Source organism: Coregonus lavaretus (genome assembly GCF_964263955.1).
Source record: "Coregonus lavaretus genome assembly, contig: HAP1_SCAFFOLD_894, whole genome shotgun sequence".
NCBI lineage: Eukaryota > Metazoa > Chordata > Actinopteri > Salmoniformes > Salmonidae > Coregonus > Coregonus lavaretus.
Genome location: NW_028156145.1, coordinates 20,040 through 43,927, shown reverse-complemented (window position 1 = coordinate 43,927; position 23,888 = coordinate 20,040). Strand labels below are relative to the sequence as shown.

Sequence of the window (23,888 nt, the reverse complement as noted above, 5' to 3'; positions counted from 1 at the left end):
GAGAGAGAGAGAGAGAGAGAGAGAGAGAGAGAGAGAGAGAGAGAGAGAGAGAGAGAGAGAGAGAGAGAGAGAGGACATCAGGTAAAGTTCTGGAGATGAGGGAATATGTGTGCAGAAAGAAACCCTCCAGTATGGTTAACCACAGTTAGGGCCAGTATGGACTATCAATACAAGTGACCATTTAGAATGTGACCCAGTTCAATGGGTCTTAACAGAACTGGGGGATGTCAGCCATGAAGTTGTCTAAACACAAATGGAATATAATTTGTTTGTGATTCAATGTTAATGGATTTCCCATTAGGAACACAGGGGAAAACCTAACACAACACACAACCAATAAAAACAAAATGGGAGGAAACCACTAAAGTCATTACCATATTGTCATTTTCTAATGACAGGGAGAAAACATGTAAAATCTAGAAGACTACTTTAGATCTGGTCATAAGAAGCCTAGTGCACTATGCAGGGAACAGGGAGAGATTTGGGACAGAGACAGTAACTCCTGGATGGAAATATTCATTCTAATGACAGTGAGCAAATCTCCAATCTCCACCCTATTCCCTATGTAGTGCACTACTTTTGATCTGGTCAGAAGTAGCCTAGTGCACTACGTAGGGAACAGGGTGTCATTTGGGACAGAGTCAGTAACTCCTGTATGGAAATCTCTCTCTCCCTCATCTGTCTTATATATCTGCCCATTTCCCCTCCCATACTCCCTATTCATTCTATTCTATCACCCACATCACTAGCCAGCTTCCACACATTTACAAGTTAAAGACACACCACTAGCCAGCTTCCACACATTTACAAGTTAAAGACACACCACTAGCCAGCTTCCAAACATTTACAAGTTAAAGACACACCACTAGCCAGCTTCCACACATTTACAAGTTAAAGACACACCACTAGCCAGCTTCCACACATTTACAAGTTAAAGACACACCACTATCCAGCTTCCACACATTTACAAGTTAAAGACACACCACTAGCCAGCTTCCACACATTTACAAGTTAAAGACACACCACTAGCCAGCTTCCACACATTTACAGGTTAAAGACTAACCACTAGCCAGCTTCCACACATTTACAAGTTAAAGACACACCACTAGCCAGCTTCCACACATTTACTAGTTAAAGACACACCACTAGCCAGCTTCCACACATTTACAAGTTAAAGACACACCACTAGCCAGCTTACACACATTTACAAGTTAAAGACACACCACTAGCCAGCTTCCACACATTTACAAGTTAAAGACACCACTAGCCAGCTTCCACACATTTACAAGTTAAAGACACACCACTAGCCAGCTTCCACACATTTACAAGTTAAAGACACATCACTAGCCAGCTTCCACATATTTACAAGATAAAGACACATCACTAGCCAGCTTCCACATATTTACAAGTTAAAGACACACTACTAGCCAGCTTCCACACATTTACAAGTTAAAGACACCACTAGCCAGCTTCCACACATTTACAAGTTAAAGACACACCACTAGCCAGCTTCCACACATTTACAAGTTAAAGACACACCACTAGCCAGCTTCCACACATTTACAAGTTAAAGACACACCACTAGCCAGCTTCCACACATTTACAAGTTAGAGACACACCACTAGCCAGCTTCCACACATTTACAAGTTAAAGACACATCACTAGCCAGCTTCCACACATTTACAAGTTAAAGACACACCACTAGCCAGCTTCCACATATTTACAAGTTAAAGACACACTACTAGCCAGCTTCCACACATTTACTAGTTAAAGACACACCACTAGCCAGCTTCCACACATTTACAAGTTAAAGACACACCACTAGCCAGCTTCCACACATTTACAAGTTAAAGACACACCACTAGCCAGCTTCCACACATTTACTAGTTAAAGACACACAAATCTCCAATCTCCACCCTATTCCCTATGTAGTGCACTACTTTAGATCTGATCAGAAGTAGCCTAGTGCACTACGTAGGGAACAGGGTGTCATTTGGGCAAGAGTCAGTAACTCCCCTCGGTCACAAGACGCAGGCCTCCTAATTGTCCCTAGAATTTCTAAGCAAACAGCGGGAGGCAGGGCTTTCTCCTATAGATCTCCATTTTTATGGAACAGTCTGCCTACCCATGTGAGAGACGCAGCCTCGGTCTCAACCTTTAAGTCTTTACTGAAGACTTATCTCTTCAGTAGGTCATATGATTGAGTGTAGTCTGGCCCAGGAGTGTGAAGGTGAACGGAAAGGCTGGAGCAACGAACAGCCCTTGCTGTCTCTGCCAGGCCGGTTCCCCTCTCCACTGGGGTTCTCTGCCTCTAACCCTGTTGCAGGGGCTGAGTCACTGGCTTGCTGGTGCTCTTTCATGCCGTCCCTGGGAGGGGTGCGTCACTTGAGTGGGTTGAGTTACTGACGTGATCTTCCTGTCTGGGTTGGCGCCCCCCCCTTGGTTTGTGCTGTGGTGGAGACCTCTGTGGGCTATACTCGGCCTTGTCTCAGGATTGTAAGTTGGTGGTTGGGGATATCCCTCTAGTGGTGCGGGGGCTGTGCTTTGGCGGAGTGGGTGGGGTTATATCCTTCCTGTTTGGCCCTGTCCGGGGGTTTCTTCGGATGGGGCCACAGTGTCTCCGGACCGCTCCTGTCTCAGCCTCCAGTATTTATGCTGCAGTAGTTTATGTGTCGGGGGGCTGGGGTTAGTTGGTTATACCTGGAGTACTTCTCCTGTCTTATCCAGTGTCCTGTGTGAATTTAAGTATGCTCTCTCTAATTCTCTCGTTCTCTCTGAGAACCTGAGCCCTAGGACCATACGTCAGGACTACCGGGCATGATGACACCTTGCTGCCCCCAGTCCGCCTGGCCTTGCTGCTATTCCAGTTTCAACTGTTCTGCCTGCGGCTACGAAACCCCTACCTGTCCCAGACCTGCTGTTTTCAACTCTTAATGATCGGCTATGAAAAGCCAACTGAGAGACCTGAGCCCTAGGACCATACGTCGGGACTACCGGCCGTGGTGACTCCTTGCTGTCCCCAGTCCGCCTGGCCTTGCTGCTATTCCAGTTTCAACTGTTCTGCCTGCGGTTATGGAACCCCTACCTGTCCCAGACCTGCTGTTTTCAACTATTAATGATCGGCTATGAAAAGCCAACTGAGATTTATTCCTGATTATTATTTGACCATGCTTGTCACTTATGAACATTTTTGAACATCTTGGCATGGCTCTGTTATAATCTCCACCCGGCACAGCCAGAAGAGGACTGGCCACCCCTCATAGCCTGGTTCCTCTCTAGGTTTCTTCCTAGGTTTTCGCCTTTCTAGGGAGTTTTTCCTAGCCACTGTGCTTCTACACCTGCATTACTAGCTGTTTGGGGTTTTAGGCTGGGTTTCTGTACAGCACTTCGAGATATTAGCTGATGTAAGAAGGGCTATATAAAATAAAATTTATTGATTGATTGATATGAATTATCTCTCTATCTTATCTGTCTTCTATATTATGTTCTCCTCTCCTCCTCTCTTCTCTCCTCTATTCACTCTATTCTATCATCCACACCACATGCCAGCTTCAACACAATCCATTTACAAGTTAAAGACACACCTTGGAATAAATAGCAAAGGAAAATTACTACTAGATGTATTTTTTTATTTCCCATCACCATGAATCATATTTAATAACTGAACAATAGCAGACCTAACTTCATTTGTTCCTGACTCTGGGTAGTGGATTAAAAAGCCCATCAATCTCCAATGATATTAAAGTACAATTCTGAACATTACTGATATACTGAGTGACAAGTCAAAATTTCTGCTGTTTTTATTGTTGGGTTAACAACACCACCTGCTGGACAGGTTTAATGTTGCTTGACTGAGCAGTATGGGAGAATAAAAGATGCCAAACTTAGGGTCGGTTTCCCGGACATCTCCATTGAACATGCTTTTTAGTCTAGGACTAGGCTTCATCTGTGTCCGGGAAACCGGCCCATATAGTTCAATTAGCAAGTAAGTAACTACCTGTTCCATGATACTGAGGAAAATTACAATGAGACAGAGAACGAATTGTGAAAACATTTCAATGGTTCTGAATGACAACCAACATACATTAACAGCATACATCATGATTAATGTGAATATATAAGATTAAAACATTGCACTTAAAAAATATGAATGCATTTAATTGTAATACATAACATCTTCTGAAGATCAAATCAATCAAATCATTGTACATAAAAACAGAGCAGAATGAATCATCACATCTGGGGACCATCACCACCAGCATAACTAGTATCTATGTGGACCCTACTACAGTTTAACCAGCTCAGCTATAGACTACACCAGCATGACTAGTATCTATGTGGACCCTACTACAGTTTAACCAGCTCAGCAGTACCATTGAGAGAAACCCCAGGATAGAGGGGCTGAGTGAATGTGGTCTGGACTCTGTGGAGGAGGATTATTGTGTCAGAGACACTGTAGAAGGACAGAGTACCTGCCTTGTGATCCAGGTACACTCCTACTCTGGAGGACTGAGGGCCTGATACTTTAGTCCTAACACTATTGTGTATGAACAAATAACCACCTCTATAACACAGTAAACACCAGGACTTGTCATTGTATCCAAATGCACCATCTGTCTCTGTTCTGCTGATGTCTTTATATGAGACTGCTGTAACAAACCCCGCCCCACTCCACTCCACCTCCCAGTAACAGCGTCCAGACAGACCCTCTCTACACAAAACCATCAAGTAGTTTGTGAATCTGTCTGGATGAACAGGATATGGTTGGACTTGGCCTGTACGTTTCACCTTTCTGTTCCCTTTAGACAGAGAGAGGAGTGTGTGTGCTGTGTTTGGGTCCAGTGTGAGCTGACAGGAATCTGGGAGAAAAGCAGAGAAGAGACCAATGAGCGGAGTTAGAACAATAAGTTAAGTCAGATACTGTATCTACCCTGTCTTTGATTAGAGCACAGCAGAGATCAAATCAGAGAAATATGAGGAGTCAGATAGATACCCAGTCTTTGATTAGATCTACTATTGCTATATATTTCTAGAGGGATTGTTATGAGTGTCAGTAAAAAGAGACTGTTAGTTACTTCAGAATAAAGAGACTCACATTGTAAGAACTGTTCTCTGGTCTTGGGCTCTGGAGGCAGTACAACCTCCACTATATTCACTACAGACACACAAACACATTCACAGAGAGAGGGAATGTTATCATCACATCATATTCCACATGTATATGACTAGTAGGGAACTTTCAATGGTCTAAAGTTGATGTTCTTATTATTTTCAACACACCTGTAGTGGAGATCTTGGTCCATTCTCCTTTAAGGACGTCTTCTAGTTTCACTCTCAGTTCAGACACAGTCTTACTCACATCTCCAAAGTACTGAAGAGGACGGACAACGATGCTGGGTAAGTCTGAAGATACACTGGTACTGGAGAGAGACTGATAACTCTGGAGAGAGAGACAGAGAGAGAGAGAGAGAGAGAGAGAGAGAGAGAGAGAGGAGAGAGAGAGAGAGAGAGAGAGTGAGAGGGAGCAGAACCAAATGATTGAGAGTTTTAATTTCATATCACATGTATCAAGGCAGTTGAGTTACCTGGAGGAAATGGATGTGATCCTCTGTGTGTGAGAGCTGCTCCAACTCAGTGCTTCTCTTCCTCAGCTCAGCTATCTCCTGCTCCAGTTGCTCCAGGAGTCCTTCAGCTTGACTCACTTGAGCCTTCTCTTGGGCTCTGATCAGCTCCTTCACCTCAGAGCGCCTTCTCTCAATGGAGCGGATCAGCTCAGTAAAGATCTTATCACTGTCCACCACTGCTGCCTGTGCAGAGCTCTGTTAAGAGAGAGAGAGAGAGAGACTTGTCTTACTTTAATGAGCCATCCTCATTACACTAACACCCCCACCCCTAAAAGCACATTGCGTGCCACCACAACCTCTACACAATCACATTATCCAGTACCCAGCACCACAGTACAATACACCATCCAGCACCACATTACAACCATACATCCATAATTTCCCAGACCTTCTAAAAAAAATCAGAGGCAGACTGTCTGAGAGACGGCAGCTGAGAGTTTGTGAAAGGCCAGGGAAATGTCAATTTGATGTCTCTGTGACAGAGAGAGTTTGGAAAGGTCTGTGAGCAGAACCTGAGAACACCCAGGATCAAAGAGTTCTGCCCTCTATAAATCAGAGTACAACTCCACAGCCGCATCTCCCCACAACAGAAGTTACCCACCCATCAGGCTCCCTCATCTCCCCACAACAGAAGTTACCCACCCATTAGGCTCCCTCATCACCCAACAACAGAAGTTACCCACCCATCAGGCTCCCTCATCTCCCCCACAACAGAAGTTACCCACCCATCAGGCTCTCTCATCTCCCCAAAACAGAAGTTACCCACCCATCAGGCTCCCTCATCTCCCCCACAACAGAAGTTACCCACCCATCAGGCTCCATCATCTCCCCACAACAGAAGTTACCCACCCATCAGGCTCCCTCATCTCCCCACAACAGAAGTTACCTAACCCATCAGGCTCCCTCATCTCCCCCACAACAGAAGTTACCCACCCATCAGGCTCCCTCATCACCCCACAACAGAAGTTACCCACCCATCAGGCTCCCTCATCTCCCCCACAACAGAAGTTACCCACCAATCAGGCTCCCTCATCTCCCCCACAACAGAAGTTACCCATCCATCAGGCTCCCTCATCTCCCCACAACAGAAGTTACCTAACCCATCAGTCTCCCTCATCTCCCCACAACAGAAGTTACCCACCCATAAGGCTCCCTCATCTCCCACACAACAGAAGTTACCCACCCATCAGGCACCCTCATCTCCCAAAAGCCTTGGAAGTTTGAGCAAAAAGTGACATCTTGGAAGAGCTTTACATGGAATTTCCAATAGGACACCTGCCTGGGCCCTGGTGAAACAGAGAACTGAGCCCTGTACTAGGTGCAGACACATTTTGGAAAGCAAAGGTCATTGATTTGGGCTCTAACCACTAACAACCTACCCTTACACACCTCTTTTGCTACCCCTGCACTAAGATTTGTGCCATGGCTCAGCACCTGCGCCCCCTTACACCAGACCCCCAATACACTTAATTAATCACATCACTGTGTGTCTCTTGCAAAAAAATCACGTTTAAATATTTTAGTTTGACATATTCCCCCAGTCTCTGCTGCCGTTCATGTTAAGGAAGTCTAACCGTGAAATCTCCATAAGAGGTGGGAGGGAAATCACCACAATCAGAAACCAGTAGAGAAGCCCATAAAGCCACCATGCCAGAAAAAACCATCCATTTAAGCAGATTCTGAAGACATGCCCTTAAGAACCCATGACCCATTTTCTCAGCCTATACCGCTTCCTGGGTGAGAGGACACTAAACCCCTCATTCTTTATCACGTGTTGTACTGACCTTACAAACCTTCCAGGATCAATCAAATAAGACTCCAGCAGAACCTTCTTTTTCCCCTTTAGTCTCCATCAGGAACCTAGAAAGTTCTCTCAGCGTATATACTGGGCCCTCAGCCTGACTGGCTGTCAGCTCTGGATCCAATGAGCCGTCTGAAAACGAGACTGCCTTGTCCTCCTCTCCCTCAGACTCACCTCCCCCCTCTTCCTCCTCCTCCATTGGCTCGGTACCATCCTCCTCCTCCACAGTCTCTGCCCCCCTGCACTTCCCCCCTGATCAGTGCCTCTTCCCCAATGACAGGCAATATTTCCTGGGATGAGCCCACCAGAGTCTCTGTTACTACAGAAACCTGCCTCTGCTCATGTAGCCCAGCTGCAACCCTCCCCACCACCGCTTTCTCCACGGCCTGCGCACCACCACTTGACCCTGCTCTACTCTCCTCCTTCCTGGTACCACCACCACTTGACCCTGCTCTACTCTCCTCCCTCCTGGTACCACCACCACTTGACCCTGCTCTACTCTCCTCCTTCCTGGTACCACCACCACTTGACCCTGCTCTACTCTCCTCCTTCCTGGTACCACCACCACTTGACCCTGCTCTACTCTCCTCCCTCCTGGTACCACCACCACTTGACCCTGCTCTACTCTCCTCCTTCCTGGTACCACCACCACTTGAACCTGCTCTACTCTCCTCCCTCCTGGTACCACCACCACTTGACCCTGCTCTACTCTACTCCCTCCTGGTACCACCACCACTTGACCCTGCTCTACTCTCCTCCCTCTTGGTACCACCACCACTTGACCCTGCTCTACTCTCCTCCTTCCTGGTACCACCACCACTTGACCCTGCTCTACTCTCCTCCTTCCTGGTACCACCACCACTTGACCCAGCTCTACTCTCCTCCTTCCTGGTACCACCACCACTTGACCCTGCTCTACTCTCCTCCTTCCTGGTACCACCACCACTTGACCCTGCTCTACTCTCCTCCCAGCCTCTGCCCCCTGAGTCCTAGTAGGCTGGACAATAGAACAAGTCAAATTTCACTGAAGGCTGTAAAACGGCCAAAGAACTTTGGCTGAGCTGGAACACTAGCCTGAGGCCAAAGCGTTTTAATCTAGCGGTTAAGAGCGTTGGGCAGTAATCTAAAGGTGGCTGGTTCGAATCCCCGAGCCGACTAGGTGAGAAATCTGTACCCTTGTACATCGACAGATTTAGGCACTTAACCCTAGTCGTTCTGGATAAGAGCGTCTGCTAAATGACTCACATGTAAATGTAAACTAGGCCTCTGTGAAAGCGTGGCAATAACTTATTAACTTTACATTATTCACAGACAGACTCCTCTGAAGGCAGGCAGGCAGCACACTCCTGAAAACTAACTGCTCAGCAAAGCAAAGGCTCTTTTGAGAGCTACCAGATTTATATAAAAAAAGCTCATTTTCAGTGTCCAGTGTCTGGTTATATGTTAAGGGGGTGTTACTTTGGCAGATAATGTCACACATCTAAATATATATATACTTTTTTAGATAATTAACTAAATGTATGGTGTTTTTGGTTTATGTCAGTTTCATTGTTTGTTATGCTATGAATTGTTATTTTATGGTTGTAAGTGATCAAATGAACTAGAACATTTTATATTTAGCAATTTTGAGTAATTACTACTTTAGTAAGTATACACTTAGTAAGGATATACACTTTGCTAAATGGCATATTATTATTCTATTATTTATTCAGCACTACTGCAGATGCTAAATAATTCCAATAGATGGCAGCCTAAGACCACGAATGACATTTCAGAAGATTAGTTTAGTTCTCTCCCTGGATACACCACCACTCCCCCTCACAGGAAAACTCCTGCCTGAGTTTTTTACTGTCCCTTTCCACACTGCTAACGCAAGAGGAAGGACTGAAAACACATTACTGTGAAGTAATATAATGATGATTCATGTTTATTATTACCTGTTTTTATGCTCATGTTTTAATATTATACCTCATTACTATAACCATTATCAAAAAGCGCGAACATTAATTCAGTCACCTCTGTTCGACATGTGTTTTTCTAGTACATTCATTGTCAAATTCATCAACCTGCACAGAGCCACTCTGCCTTCTCGAACAAGAAACCAACTCATCAAACCCCGCAAAAAGCTTGTGCCGTCAGCAGCAGCGAGCACTCTGCCTTCTAGCACAAGCGAGGGGCATGTTGAGGTAAATTTTCTAACAGCGATGGTTGCATGATTTATTGGTGGGCTGGAATATATGAGATATTAAGATGATGTCATAATGCATGTTTACTAGGGTTGAGGTTAGCGCATCTGACTAGTGATTATTTGGCCGGGGTTCAATACCTGCTAGAGTTAATATTTGTTGCTCTCCCAAAAGCAACACAGGCCTAATTCGAGATATATAGCTAACTGTAAAGTAATGAGTGACCTTTTTAGAAAATCATAGGACATAGTCTTTGTTTGCATGCTATTTTATGCTTGTAGCCTATAACTGATGCATTGTGGTCTAATGCAGCCATCTATTGGAAATATTTAGCAATTAAAAGTTAATTATTCACGTAAAGACATTGGTGAGGCAGCTGAGAAATAAAGTATATTTTTCTTATTAATTCTGGAGATCAGTCTCAAACCTGCCCCACCTATGACATGCCAATTGCTGGACTTTCACATAGAGGTTACTAGGTCACACCCAGTTCAAACCACATTTAAAAAATAAAACAAATGTGTTGTTTATCAAGTGTTCTGCCTTGCAATAATACATATAATAAAATGACTAATAAAGGTTACATAGGTTTTATTTAAAAAATAACACTAAATGCTTTTTAGTACTATAATGGTATTTACTAACATAAAATTATTTCTAAAATAGTTTCTAAAACGTGTTCTAGGCTACCCTACCCTATAATTAGGGTTAGGGGTTAGAGTTAAGGCTAAAATAGGTTATAAGTAGGGTTAGAGTTTCTGTATAGCACTTTGTGACATCTGCTGATGTAAAAAGGACTTTATAAACACATTTGATTGATTGAATGTTAGGTTTAGGGTATTTAAAGGAAAACAAATGAATAGGTTTATAGCTCTCTTGCTCCTTCCTGTGGCCTTCTGTGGGTACTACATACCTCATTCACGACACTTGCTAGGCTCATTATCTGAGGTAGCAACTGTGTCAGATCTATAAATCAATGAGCTACACCTATCCATTTAGTTTACAACTCAGTGAACCTGCGCAGCACTCGCTCAATTCAATGCCTACAAACTTACAGATTTTGACACATATCAAATTACCCAGCAGTAATATAGAAACAATAAATGTTTTTAAAAAATTAAAAAGTTATTTCTTAATTGAAAAAATGTATTCTGGCTGTTTAAAATCAGCCACATCTTGAAAAAGAGGACGGACATGCGTTTTGTTTTGATTATACACCTTTTTCTGAAAGAAAATATGAATAACCGTGACCAGAAAATGTTAATTTTTTGATTGCCTCTGCGCAAACCATACGTAGCACTGTGGGTCACCACAAGGTGTACCCAGGTCAACAGTGAGTTTGCTCACCTAGTAGTCATAACCTTGTTAATAAAAAGTTACCTGAGGTAAAGCTACAATGTTAATACGGGCTGGTCTCATTACCAATAATAGTGAAGCTGGCGTTGTGACGCAGAACAATGGGCTGGGAATATAACTTTCATCAGGCGAGTTGGTGCCACAGACCTCAAAACAACTAATAGGAGCTGGCAGGGTGAAACATGTCCTAATATTTCTAAACTATGGCAAGCATCTGGGACATATGGTAATATTATGAAACTGGGCTCCATGGCGGATGTAATTAAGTAGTTTATCAGAAAAAGGCGTTAAAAATGTATTGTGTCCAGCCTAGTCCTAGTCCCCGCTGCCGGTTGGTCGCGCTTGTCTGCACTAGCATTATGCCCTACATCCCCACACTAGAAACACCCAAAACTATCTGTGCTAGCAAACCCTGCGTTCCACCCCTCCCCTAACCTTGAAGTTTGTTAAGAAACAAACACTTGTCTACAAAAAGAGACATGTTTAACGGCTTCCGCTTGGCACCCAGCCGAGAGCACACGAAAACCACTTTCAAATTTACCAAAACGAACCAACTACTTCCGGTCTGTTCGTAAGTAATAAACGGAGGCAGATTAGCCACCACAACTCTTGTCGAAAGAGGAGAAATCTGCTCCAACACACACACTCGCAAAAAGACAAACATTTTTCATTAACACAACCACCGCCTTGTTCATTCTGGATGCAGAGTGCAGATGTTCTGCTCCAACCTGTTCGCCGACCATGAGCAAAACTTCCTCCACACCTTTCTCCGGAACGCACCCGAAGCGACAGCGTTTCTTCTCCACTCGGTTGAGGCCATCACGCCGCCCTAAAAACTACCCCTACTCCCCCTTCAACTCTAAATGATAAAAAGTGGAAACCAATAAACAAACCCTCCACCATGACAAAATAAATTAAGAAAATACGTAAGAACCAAAAGAAAAAAGAATAGTAGCCCTCCTCACGAACCACAAAACTCTCACACAACCAACTTCTTCTTCTATGATATAATGGCGGTCCACAAACCAACGTTAAAGGTTCATGCCGCCACCTACTGTGCTGGAGTGTGTGGTCAATCACGGTTTCCAACATTTCTAAATCCTCCTACCTAACTCAGTACTTCTGAGAAAATAAAGAAGAGCCCTACTAACTTCTAATAGACCCTCCCCCATCCCCCAAATCCCTTCCAAACCCCCCCAACCCCGTCCAACCTCAATGACCCTACACTTCAATCTTTCCCTCTCTTCACCATACTTACAACAATATAACAACACATGCTCCACCGTTTCATCGACCATGCCCTCCAGACACAAACCATTCACATGCTTGCCAACCAGATGTAATGACGAGTTCAATGTTCTAAGCGCAATCAAGGAAACACCACCTCTTCCTTCCTAATCTGACTTTTGAATCTTGGTCCATCGACCTTTCTGTAAAACTGTAAACTATTCATATAAATGCCGGCCCTTGTGCTCAGAGTACCATCTCTTCTGCCACACATCTATCAAAATGGCTCTGATCTTACATTTGGCCTCACCTCTACCCAGTGGAACATTAATATCAATTATATCTCGTTTCAAAGCTCTTTTAGCTAACTGGTCTGCAATTTCATGCCCTTCCACACCCGTATGTGCTGGGACCCAGCAGAATCTCACTACTACACCCATTCTCTCAATTCTCCATAATAACATTAATACCTCCAATAGCAGGTCACTCCTATTAGATTTACCAGATGATAAACTATTCAATACAGACAAAGAATCTGAGTATACTATAACTCTAACAGGTTGTACGTCCTCCACCCACTGGAGGGCAACTATTATCACCAACAGTTCAACTGAGTACACTGACAGTTCATCTGTTAGTCTTCTACATATCTGCACATCATTCAGGAATTCAGGAACGTAAACGCCTGCTCCTGTGCGCCCACTATCTGGGTCCTTGGATCCATCTGTGAAAAGCGGTAAAAAATTATAAAAACTTCTACCAATGTAATTGTCAAACAGTTTATCTATATCACTGACTTCTGACCAATCTTTCCTTTTCTCTACCAAGGTTAGATCAACAACAGGGTCTGGGAGTAACCATGGAGGAACATCCCCTATCACCACAGAAGGGCCAACCTCCAACTCCCTCAAACCTCTCTCATCAGCAAGCTTTCCAACTTTCCAACCAAAACCACTGCCTTGTCTACTATTATATTCCCAACAGTCATCTAGAACAGTATCAGTGGGATGCTCAACCTCACAGCCTTTCAACCCAATAAGATAATGACCATTTTTACACTGTATTTCCAAAGGCATCTCACCTGCCTCCACCAGTAAGGCACATACAGATGTTGATTTAAATGCACCAATATATCTCCTTAAAGCTTTATACTGGATTCTGTCTTTGCCGCTGTTCCATAAACTATACACCCAAAATCAATTGTCGTCCTGATCAGAGCTCTATAAATATCCATCAACGATTGTCTGTCAGCACCCCATTCATAACCAGAGACCCACACAACCAACTACCGCAAAAGTGATGGAATGAGAGAGACAGAGACATCGTTACAACACTGTACATAGCCATAATATAACGGTTCTTCTTCTTTGGAGTTTAACGGCGGTTGGCATCCAATATGTTGCATTACCGCCCCCAACTGGACTAAAATATCAATCCATTATACTTTGTGACACAAAATGGGAAAAGGGGAAATTATAATAATACAGAAAAACACCCTTACAACTAACCCTACACTCATTAAATACCCACTACCCCATTCCACTACTTTGACCCTATCTGCTCCTGGACCATACCAACGGCCTGGGAGGACGGAACACCACCACTCAACACACCCTGTAACTCTTCTGAAGTCTAATCTTGTATGCCCAAATACTTCTCTGAAGCTGCCACCACAACATATTTTTTCTTTGATTTACGTTCCATTTCTGCTGTACAGTTGATAACCATTGCTATGAATGCTAAGAAGCTATCTTTACCGAGGCATATATCACTCGTTGGCCTGTCCCTCTGTGCTGACACAGATCTACTACTCACAGGGATCCTCTCAGGATCTCTCACCCTTGACCCATCCTCCTCTACTTTCTTCACTGCCTCAGCATATGACACCTTCTGCACTACTCTGACTCTAGCCACCTCAACCTGCCTCTCTCGTACCGGACACTTCCGATCCCCAGCAACATGGGCATCCCAACAGTTGACACACACAACTTTATCCACCGAAACTACACAAACCTCTATCCCATGCCCTCCTGCACACTTCCCACATCTTGGAATCTCCCTCCTACAAACTGCTGCAACATGACCATAAACGTTGCACCTGAATCAGCGCAGTGGATTCGCCACAAAAGCTCTAACAGGATAACTCATATATCCTAACATGACTTTATCGGGTAAAGACTCAAAACTCAAAAGAGCTGACAGTGACTCCTATGTTTCACCACGCTCAACACAGGGTCTGCACCAAACAGAGGGCATCACAAACACCAGGAATCTTCATCTTCAATTGCTCCACCTCCACACTTAACATTACCCCAGAAATCACTCCTTTCAATGGTGCCCTGTTCCTAAGAGCAAAGCAAGAAACAGATCTTGACCCAAGTTGCGTGACACGGAGCGCCCACTTCAACTGCACCCAACTCCTTTCCCACCCACCCTGAAACCACAAATGGATCTGCCAAAAGGTATGGATCCACTTTCTCCAACAATGTAACTCCTACTGCACCAGATTATTCTTTATCATGTCCATTGATGCAAGGCTCTGGTTCTGAGCTCTTCACCACACCTTCTACCTCACTTATCTCTCCCTCATTCATTTCCATTTCACCTCCAGAACTCGGTCTGACTCACTCTGTTTTCACTTGATTTATAACATTTGAAATGTCTCTATTACTTTGAAACGTCTGTGAGTGTAACGTTTACTGTTCATTTCTGATCATTGATTCCACTTTCATTTATTATCTATTTAACCTGCTTTGGTAATGTAACATATGTTTCCCATGTCAATAAAGCCCATTTAATTGAATTGAGAGAGAGTGAGAGAGAGAGAGCTCCCTGTTAATGTATAGCGGACATGAGTCACTCATGGTTACTCATGGTTATGTGATGAGGTAGCCCCACTTGTGACTTTAAAATCAGTGTCGGCCCAGTAGGGAATCTCCTCTTGGTGGAACTTAATAATATATAACATGACATTTAGCAGACGCTTTTATCCAAAGCGATTTACAGTCATGTGTGAAAACATTTTTACGTATGGGTGGTCCTGGGGATCGAACCCCCAAGATGTTGGTTTCTCCCTCAGTAGACCCGGGTTCATATCCCGTCAGTTACATTAAGCCGTGTGTTCTCTGAAAGGGGTCCTGTTTCCAACAGTGGGGTCAGTGGGATTAGATAGAGGCCTGTCTCTCTCCCTCTCTCTCTCTCTGACAGGAGGAGAGAAGTGAAATGGTGTGTCTCCTCTGGTCAACAATACTCACCTTGAGAGACTCCACAGCCTGTTGGAGCTCCTTCAGCTCCTTCTCTCTCTCCTGGAATCTCTCCTGGACCTTCTGCTGACTCATCCCCAGCTGCCTCTGTGGAGAATCACTCTTCAATGAGCTATCAAGCTTTATTTGTCCACTAGATCAATAGTATAGTAATGTGACATAGGGCACATAGAAGTTAGGGATTAAAATGTTGAGGAACTGTCTGTGTGAAATTATTTTATTATGTTGTTATGTGAATGATTATAGTTTTTATGGTAGGCGTGCATGTATCAAGGGGTTGAGGCTGAACTTTGGACTCATAAAAGGGCATTCGGAATGATAATGTTGTTTGACTTTAGAAAATGGTGATACATTTGGAGCAAACCCAATATACTGAAGGTTTGTGTTCATATTTGTTCTGCCGTGCATCGATATCATTTGAATGATCTCATATTCAAACAGCCTTAGTTCCTACTGTATCTTTATTTCTTTGTTTATCAGACAGTCACCAACAAGTAGTTCTGGTCTTACCTGTTTCTCAGTCCTCTCTACTGCAGCTGACACTGTATTATGGCCTTTATGTTCATCCACTGTACACAGATAACAGATACACTGCTGATCGGTACGACAGTAAACTTCCAGCAGTTTGTCATGATGAGAGCAGATCTTCTCCTGTAGTTGTGGGGTGGCTTTGACCAGCTTGTGGTTCTTGAAAGCAGGAAATTCATAGTGAGGTTGGAGGTGAGTCTCACAGTAAGAGGCCAGACACACCAGACAGGACATGAGGGCTTTCTGCTTTCTGGTCCCAGTGCAGACATCACACGCCACATCTCCAGGTCCAGCATAGCACAGAGCAGGAGGGGGAGCAGCCTGGAGTCCTGTCTTCTTCAGTTTCTCCACCACTTCAGCCAACATGTTATTTTTCCTCAGATTAGGCCTTGGAGTGAAGGTCTCTCTGCACTGAGGACAGCTATAGACCCCTTTCAGACGATCCTGATCCCAGCTTTCTTTAATACAGTCCATACAGTAGCTGTGTCCACAGGCAGTAGTCACCGGATCCTTCAGTGGATCCAGACAGATGGAGCAATGGAACAGGCCCTGATTCTCTGCCATTTTGGTGCTCTCTCCCGTAGGTTAATCAATGGCAGTGTCAAAGATTACTTTGTGTTTCATGAAACTCTACACCAGAGGACAGGAAGTGGCTTCCTACTTAACAGTGTACTCTGTATGTAGAGGGGGTGTGGTTTATTTGATAAGGAAATGTGACTTAGTGTTGGGTAGTAGCCAGAGATGACTAGTATTTATGTTACATCTATATGAAATATGTATTTTAACTACTTCTGAGTATTTTGTCATTTTAATCACACTGGGCTGAACTACACTCCAATGTATTTTTATTTTCAAAATACAAAATACTCTTTTGTACCATTTTTAAAAATAGTGGTTCACATTTTGCATTAATTGAAAGTCGCTCTGGATAAGAGCGTCTGCTAAATGATTAAAATGTAAATGTACATGTAAAAATTAATCATTGCAATCACTTAAAAACTCTATTTAAAGATTTACTTTGGGATTTAGGCAGTGAAGCCCTTTATCTACTTCCCCAGAGTCAGATGAACTCATGGATACCATTTTAATGTCTCTGCATCCTGTATGAAGGAAGTTAGAGGTCGTTTTGGGAGCCAATGCCAACTAGCGTTAGCGCAATGACTGGAAGTCTATGGCATGCTAGCAGTTACTATAGACTTCATAGCGCTAATGTTAGTTAGAAACTTCCTTCAAACTGTAGAGACAAATAAATGGTTCCATTCATTCATTGATTTTTAGAACATTTTCAGGTCATTGTTTGTTTTCAGTGGAAAGTCCAAATACATGATTTTTCAGATGATGGGAGTAAAACAGGCAAATCTATAATGTTTATTTATGCTCCATAAAGTTGTCCTAGAATCTGTTGTTACCCTGACCTCTCCCACAGATTCCATCAGGTTACTACATTCAGACCATGAACTCTAACCTGCACCTGAACAGCTTCCTCCTGCCCATCGGTGCCATGAACGTCATCAGCATCCTACCTCTGCTGCTGCTGGCCCCTCTCATGGAGTGTGTCACCTCCTGCTACCTGTCCATGGAGAAAACACCCTTCTCCCCCGCCAGAGTAATCAGTAAGCACACACACACAGATACACACACACAGATACACACACACGCACCGCACAGATACACACATACACAGACTGACACACAGACACACACATGCACAAATACCATCCACATCAATGAGCCAGTCAATGTTAATGTCTCTCTCTCTCCCTCTCTCTCTCTGTTTCTCTCCCTGTCCCCTCCCTCCTCTCCTCTCTCAGCGCTGGGTCATGCGTGTGCGGCCCAGTCTGTCCTGGTAGCGGGCCTGTCTGAGGTCCACAGGAAGAGCTATCCTCTGACGGAGCAGGCCCTGTCAGGGAAGGTGCTCCAGGTGTCCTCCATGGCCTGCTTCCAGCTGGCTCCCCAGTACATCCTACTGGGGCTGGCTGAGGCCATCGTCACCCCTGCCTGTGAGTGACAGAGAGCCAGCACGTATTTCTGACACACCTATTGCTGCTACACTGTTCATACACAGAGACAAACTGGGTTTGAGATTTCGAATGTCAATGGACACCATATGTAGTTGAGATGAAGTTAGAATGTGGAGTGTTGGAACCAACTGCCAACATGGAGGATACTATTCTGAACTCTGGAAGCTAGGGTTAGGATGCCCCCTACTGGTGTATTAGAGACAGACAAGAGACGTTTGAACCAAATGAATGCTTCTTTCTCTTCCCAGCCTTCCTCTCTTCTCTGTTCCAGGCTCTGTGATCTCCTTCCACCTGACACCCAGTCATATCAGAGGCATCTCCCTGCACTTCCTCCCCCTGTCCTACGGAGGGGGCTGTTTCCTGGGAGCCCTCATCATCCAGCTGGCCTACCTACTCTCTGGAGGTAAAGGCTTCACTAACAGATGCATCATCGTAACCATAGAAACTGAAGAGGAACATACATTCATGTTGGAATGGTTGATGGGGTTCTGTCTGCATTATGGTGATTCAGTCCTATGGCCACTGATAGCACTGTTCTCCTGTCCAACTACAGGTAACTTCTACCCAAACACACTGCATGAAGGGAATCTGGAGCATTTCTTCTTCTTCTTAGACATGTTGATGACCATAAACACTCTGGTGTTCTGGTGGATATCTTCCAGGTACAGTATGAGAACCTCTCATGTATCAATATACTCACTGTAGATGAGGCAGAGGACATGAGGATTTTCAGTGATACACATTTGAGAATTTCCTTGACCCCTTGAGGTGACCTGAACAAAGTATTAATATAGTCTGTGCAGATGAGACAGGTGACAGTATTGAGACAGGTGACAGTATTGAGACAGGTGACAGTATTGAGTCAGGTGACAGTATTGAGACAGGTGACAGTATTGAGGCAGGTGACAGTATTGAGACAGATCCACCCTAGCAGTCTCTCCTCCCCTGTGTCCCAGGAACCTAGACCTGAGTGTAGTGCAGAGTAGAGGAGTAGGAAGCAGCCTTCTGGCAGAGAAACTCCTGCAGTACAAGACCTGCCTGTGATTCCACGACACCATGGAACACTCCTCCACAACAGTCTCCATAGAAACAGTGTTGTGACCTCTACACTACCTTAGTCCCCTGTAGCGCTGGACAAATGCATGTGGACACCTAATCATCGAACATCTCATTCCAAAATCATGGGCATTAATATGGAGTTTGTCCCCCCTTTGCTGCTATAACAGCCTCCACTCTTCTAGGAAGGCTTTCCACTAGATGTTGGAACATTGCTGCGGGGACTTGCTTCCATTCAGCCACAAGAGCATTAGTGAGGTCGGGCACTGATGTTGGGCGATTAGGCCTGGCTCGCAGTTGGCGTTCTTATTCATCACAAAGGTGTTCGATGGGGTTGAGGTCAGGGCTCTGTGCAGGCCAGTCAAGTTCTTCCACACCGATCTCGGCAAACCATTTCTCTATGGACCTCGCTTTGTGCATGGGGGCATTGTCATGTTGAAACAAATAAGGCCTTCCCCAAACTGTTGCCACAAAGTTGGAAGCACAGAATCATCTAGAATGACATTGTATGCTGTAGCGTTAATATTTCCCTTCACTGGAACTAAGGAGTCTATCCCAAACCATGAAAAACAGCCCCAGACCATTATTCCTCCTCCACAAAACGTAATAGTTAGCACTATGCATTGGGGCAAGTAGGTTTTCCTTGCATCCGCCAAATCCAGATTCGTCAGTCGGCCTGCCAGATGGTGAAGTGTGATTCATCACACGTTTCCACTGCTCCAGAGACCAATAGCGGCGAGCTTTACACTACCAGCCGAAGCTTGGCATTGCGCATGGTGATCTTAGGCTTGTGTGCGGCTGCTCGTCCACAGATCCCATTTCATGAAGCTCCTGACGAACAGTTCCTGTGCTGACACTGCTTCCAGAGGGAGTTTGGAACTCAGTAGTGAGTGTTGCAACCGAGGACAGACGATTTTTAAGTGCTACGCGCTTCAGCACTCGGCGGTCCCGTTGTGTGAGCTTGTGTGGCCTACCACTTTGCGGCTGAGCCGTTGTTGCTCCTAGACGTTTCCACTTCAGAATAACAGCACTTACAGTTGACCAGGGCAGCTCTAGCAGGGCAGAAATTAGACCAACTGACTTGTTAGAAAGGTGGCATCCTATGACGGTGCCACGTTGAAAGTCATTGAGCATTTTAGTAAGGCCATTCTACTGCCAATGTTTGTCTCATGGCCCTGTACTCTTCATTTTTTACCAGTGACCTTCCACTGGCATTACACAAAGCATGTGTGTCCATGTATGCTGATGATTCAACCATATACACATCAGAAACCACAGCTAATGAAGTCACTGAAACCCTTAACAAAGAGGTGCAGTCTGTTTTATTGTACATATTACCTCAACTACCTCAACTAGCCGGTGCCCCCGCACATTGACTATGCAACGGTACCCCCCTGTATATATAGCCTTCCTACTGTCACTTTATTTTACTGTATATATAGCCTCCCTACTGTCACTTGATGTCACTTTATTTTACTTCTGCTCTTTTTTTCTCAACACTTTTTTGTTGTTGTTTTATTCTTACTTTTTTTGTTTAAAATAAATGCACTGTTGGTTAAGGGCTGTAAGTAAGCATTTCACTGTAATGTCTGCACCTGTTGTATTCGGCGCATGTGACCAATAAAATTTGATTTGATTTGATTTGATTTGATTTTGGAATGGGTGGCCAGTAATAAACTGGACCTGAACATTTCTAAAACTAAGAACGTTGGATTTGGTACAAATCATTCCCTAAATTCTAGACCTCAGCTGAATCTGGTAATGAATGGTGTGGCTGTTGAACAAGTTGAGGAGACTAAATTACTTGGCGTTACCTTAGATTGTAAACTGTCATGGTCAAAACATATAGATTCAATGGTTGTAAAGATTGGGACAGGTCTGTCCGTAATAAAGAGATGCTCTGCTTTTTTGACACCACACTCCACAAAGCAAGTCCTGCAGGCTCTAGTTTTGTCTTATCTAGATTATTGTCCAGTCATAATGGTCAAGTGCTGCAAAGAAAGACCTAGTTAAGCTGCAGCTGGCCCAGAACAGAGCAGCACGTCTTGCTCTTCATTGTAATCAGAGAGCTGATATTAATAGTATCCATCCCAGTCTCTCTTGGCTAAGAGTTGAGTAAAGACTGACTATGTCACCTTGTTTTTATAAGAAACATTAATGTGTTGGAAATTCAGTGACACACACACACTTTACTGACACACACACTTATCCCACCAGACATGCCACCAGGGGTCTTTTCACAGTCCCCAGGTCCATGACAAATGCAAGGAAACGTGCAGTATTACAGGATACAGAGCCACCCATGATAGCATGGAACTCCCTTCCATCTTATATAGTGCACGTGAACAGCAAACTGTAGTCCTCTGTAGCTCAATTGGTAGAGCACTGCGCTTGTAACGCCAGGGTAGTGGGTTCGATCCCCGGGACCACCCATACGTAAAAATGTATGCACGCATGACTGTAAGTCGCTTTGGATAAAAGCGTCTGCTAAATGGCATATTATATATATAAAAAACAAATAAAGCAACGCCTCTCCCCCATGTGACCTACTTGTTGTGTGTATGTACTGACATGTATGTGTAACTGATAGATGCACACACACACACTTCATGATAATGTTTTTAAATGTATGTAAATTGTTTAGTATTTTGTCTGTAATGTATTTATTGTTATATGTCGGTCCCCAGTAAGACTAGCTGTTGCCATTGGCGTCGGCTAATGGGGATCCTAATAAATCAAATCAAGTCTATGGGGATTGCATGGCTGTGTGCTCGATTTTATACACCTGTCAGCAACGGGTGTGGCTGAAATAGCCAAATCCACTAATTTGAAGGGGTGTCCACATACTTTTGTATATATATATTGTATGTACTGTGTATTCATTTAATTGACAGTCAGTTTTAGACAGTCAGTTTAGATCAGCGGTATTCAACAGTCAGTTTTAGACAGTCAGTTTAGATCAGCGGTATTCAACAGTCAGTTTTAGACAGTCAGTTTAGATCAGCGGTATTCAACAGTCAGTTTTAGACAGTCAGTTTAGATCAGCGGTATTCAACAGTCAGTTTTAGACAGTCAGTTTAGATCAGCGGTATTCAACAGTCAGTTTTAGACAGTCAGTTTAGATCAGCGGTATTCAACAGTCAGTTTTAGACAGTCAGTTTAGATCAGCGGTATTCAACAGTCAGTTTTAGACAGTCAGTTTAGATCAGCGGTATTCAACAGTCAGTTTTAGACAGTCAGTTTAGATCAGCGGTATTCAACAGTCAGTTTTAAACAGTCAGTTTAGATCAGCGGTATTCAACAGTCTGTTTTAAACAGTCAGTTTAGATCAGAGGTATTCAAAGGTCAGTTTTAGACAGTCAGTTTAGATCAGCGGTATTCATCAGAATAAATATATTTACTCAATAATGATCTTTTTCCAAAACGTTTGTATATTGTCCCATACAATAATCTGCACTCTTCATTTTTGGTTTCCCCCGTGACCCCACTAGGAGTCGTGACCCCGACTTTGAATACCACTGGTTTAGACGGTCATAGACTTCAACCTTTGTGTTCCTTCCTACTCCAATATAATGTGTGGGTGTATTATGTGTCGTCTATTGGTCTAAATGGATGTGATGTGGGAGTGTTTTATTGATCATCTATTTGTCTAAATACATATTGGTACATAGATTACTGGAAATAGCTGATTCATTGTGTCAATCAATTCAATAGTAGAGCAATTCCAATGTCATGATGATGACTTTTATTTTGAAAGACCACATTGATTCAGTAATTGATTCAGAATACAGAATTGTTTGGATTCATACATGTACATGGGTGATTTAACTATTCTCATCTGATCATAAATGGATCAACAATGATCCCAGTTTCTGATTTGACTGGTTTGCCAGTACTATAGTTTACATCAAGAGAAAAAGAGACCCATTTACAGAGGATTGCAACAGCCAAGAGGTGATCAGGTAGACAGTAAAAGTCTGAAGCCTGAGTGTCAGTCTGTATGTGCTATCATGCCATCTGTTTAGCAAGACCACTAACAGATCTGGGACCAGGCTTTTATTTTTTATTTTTACAATAACTTTAAAAAAGGGGAATTGAACCAGATCATAGGCCTACTGGAAGACTGTTAATAACCCAGAAGCTCTCCATCAATATGTATGAAATGGTTGAAATCATCTGTACCTACCATCATTCCATCTCTGTAGCTCAATTGGTAGAGCATGGCGCTTGTAACGCCAAGGTAGTGGGTTCGATCCCCGGGACCCCCCATATGTTAAAAGAAGAAAAAAAATGTATGCACACATGACTGTAAGTCGCTTTGGATAAAAGCGTCTGCTAAATGGCATATTATAGGAGCACTAACAGATCTGGGACCAGGCTAATAAGAATGTGCTATGTTTAAAGAATTCTTTTTTTTTACAATAATGTTAAAGAAGGGGAATTGAACCAGGTCGTAGGCCTGATGGATGACTGTTAATAACCAAGAAGCTCTCCATCTATATATATCTGAAATAGTTGAAATCATCTATATCTACTGGTAAATATTTTGATATATGATTTTGTACCAATCCCAAACCCAGGATAGAGGGGCTGAGTGAATGTGGTCTGGACTCTGTGGAGGAGGGTCATTTTGTCAGAGACACTGTAGAAGGACAGAGTACCTGCCTTGTGATCCAGGTCCACTCCTACTCTGGAGGACTGAGGGCCTGATACTTTAGTCACAACATTATTGTGTCTGAACCAATAACTACCTCTATAACACAGTAAACTCCAGGACTTCTCATTGAATCCAAATACACCATCATTACCTGTCTCTGTTCGGCTGA

At 43.7% G+C, this 23,888-nt stretch overlaps 1 protein-coding gene and 1 pseudogene across 2 annotated transcripts in view; one reads left to right on the top strand and one right to left on the bottom strand.

Moving 5' to 3' along the window:
- The window catches only part of LOC311126739 (solute carrier family 15 member 5-like), a 140,091-nt pseudogene extending 121,041 nt beyond the window's left edge, over positions 1-19,050 (top strand). The window contains exons 3-7 of the transcript in view: positions 17,412-17,598; positions 17,797-17,985; positions 18,278-18,409; positions 18,560-18,668; positions 18,963-19,050. The product of the transcript in view is annotated as a solute carrier family 15 member 5-like (transcript). The remainder of the gene's footprint in view (positions 1-17,411; positions 17,599-17,796; positions 17,986-18,277; positions 18,410-18,559; positions 18,669-18,962) is intronic.
- On the bottom strand, positions 4,038-16,549 carry LOC311126742 (tripartite motif-containing protein 16-like; the record flags this gene model as incomplete). Its single annotated transcript, XM_084200730.1, has 6 exons — positions 4,038-4,859; positions 5,096-5,155; positions 5,281-5,440; positions 5,586-5,819; positions 15,449-15,544; positions 15,968-16,549. 6 exons carry the CDS (start codon positions 16,547-16,549, stop codon positions 4,348-4,350), a joined length of 1,644 nt encoding a protein of 547 aa, XP_084056856.1. The 3' UTR covers positions 4,038-4,347.
- Positions 19,051-23,888: the final 4,838 nt, after the last annotated feature.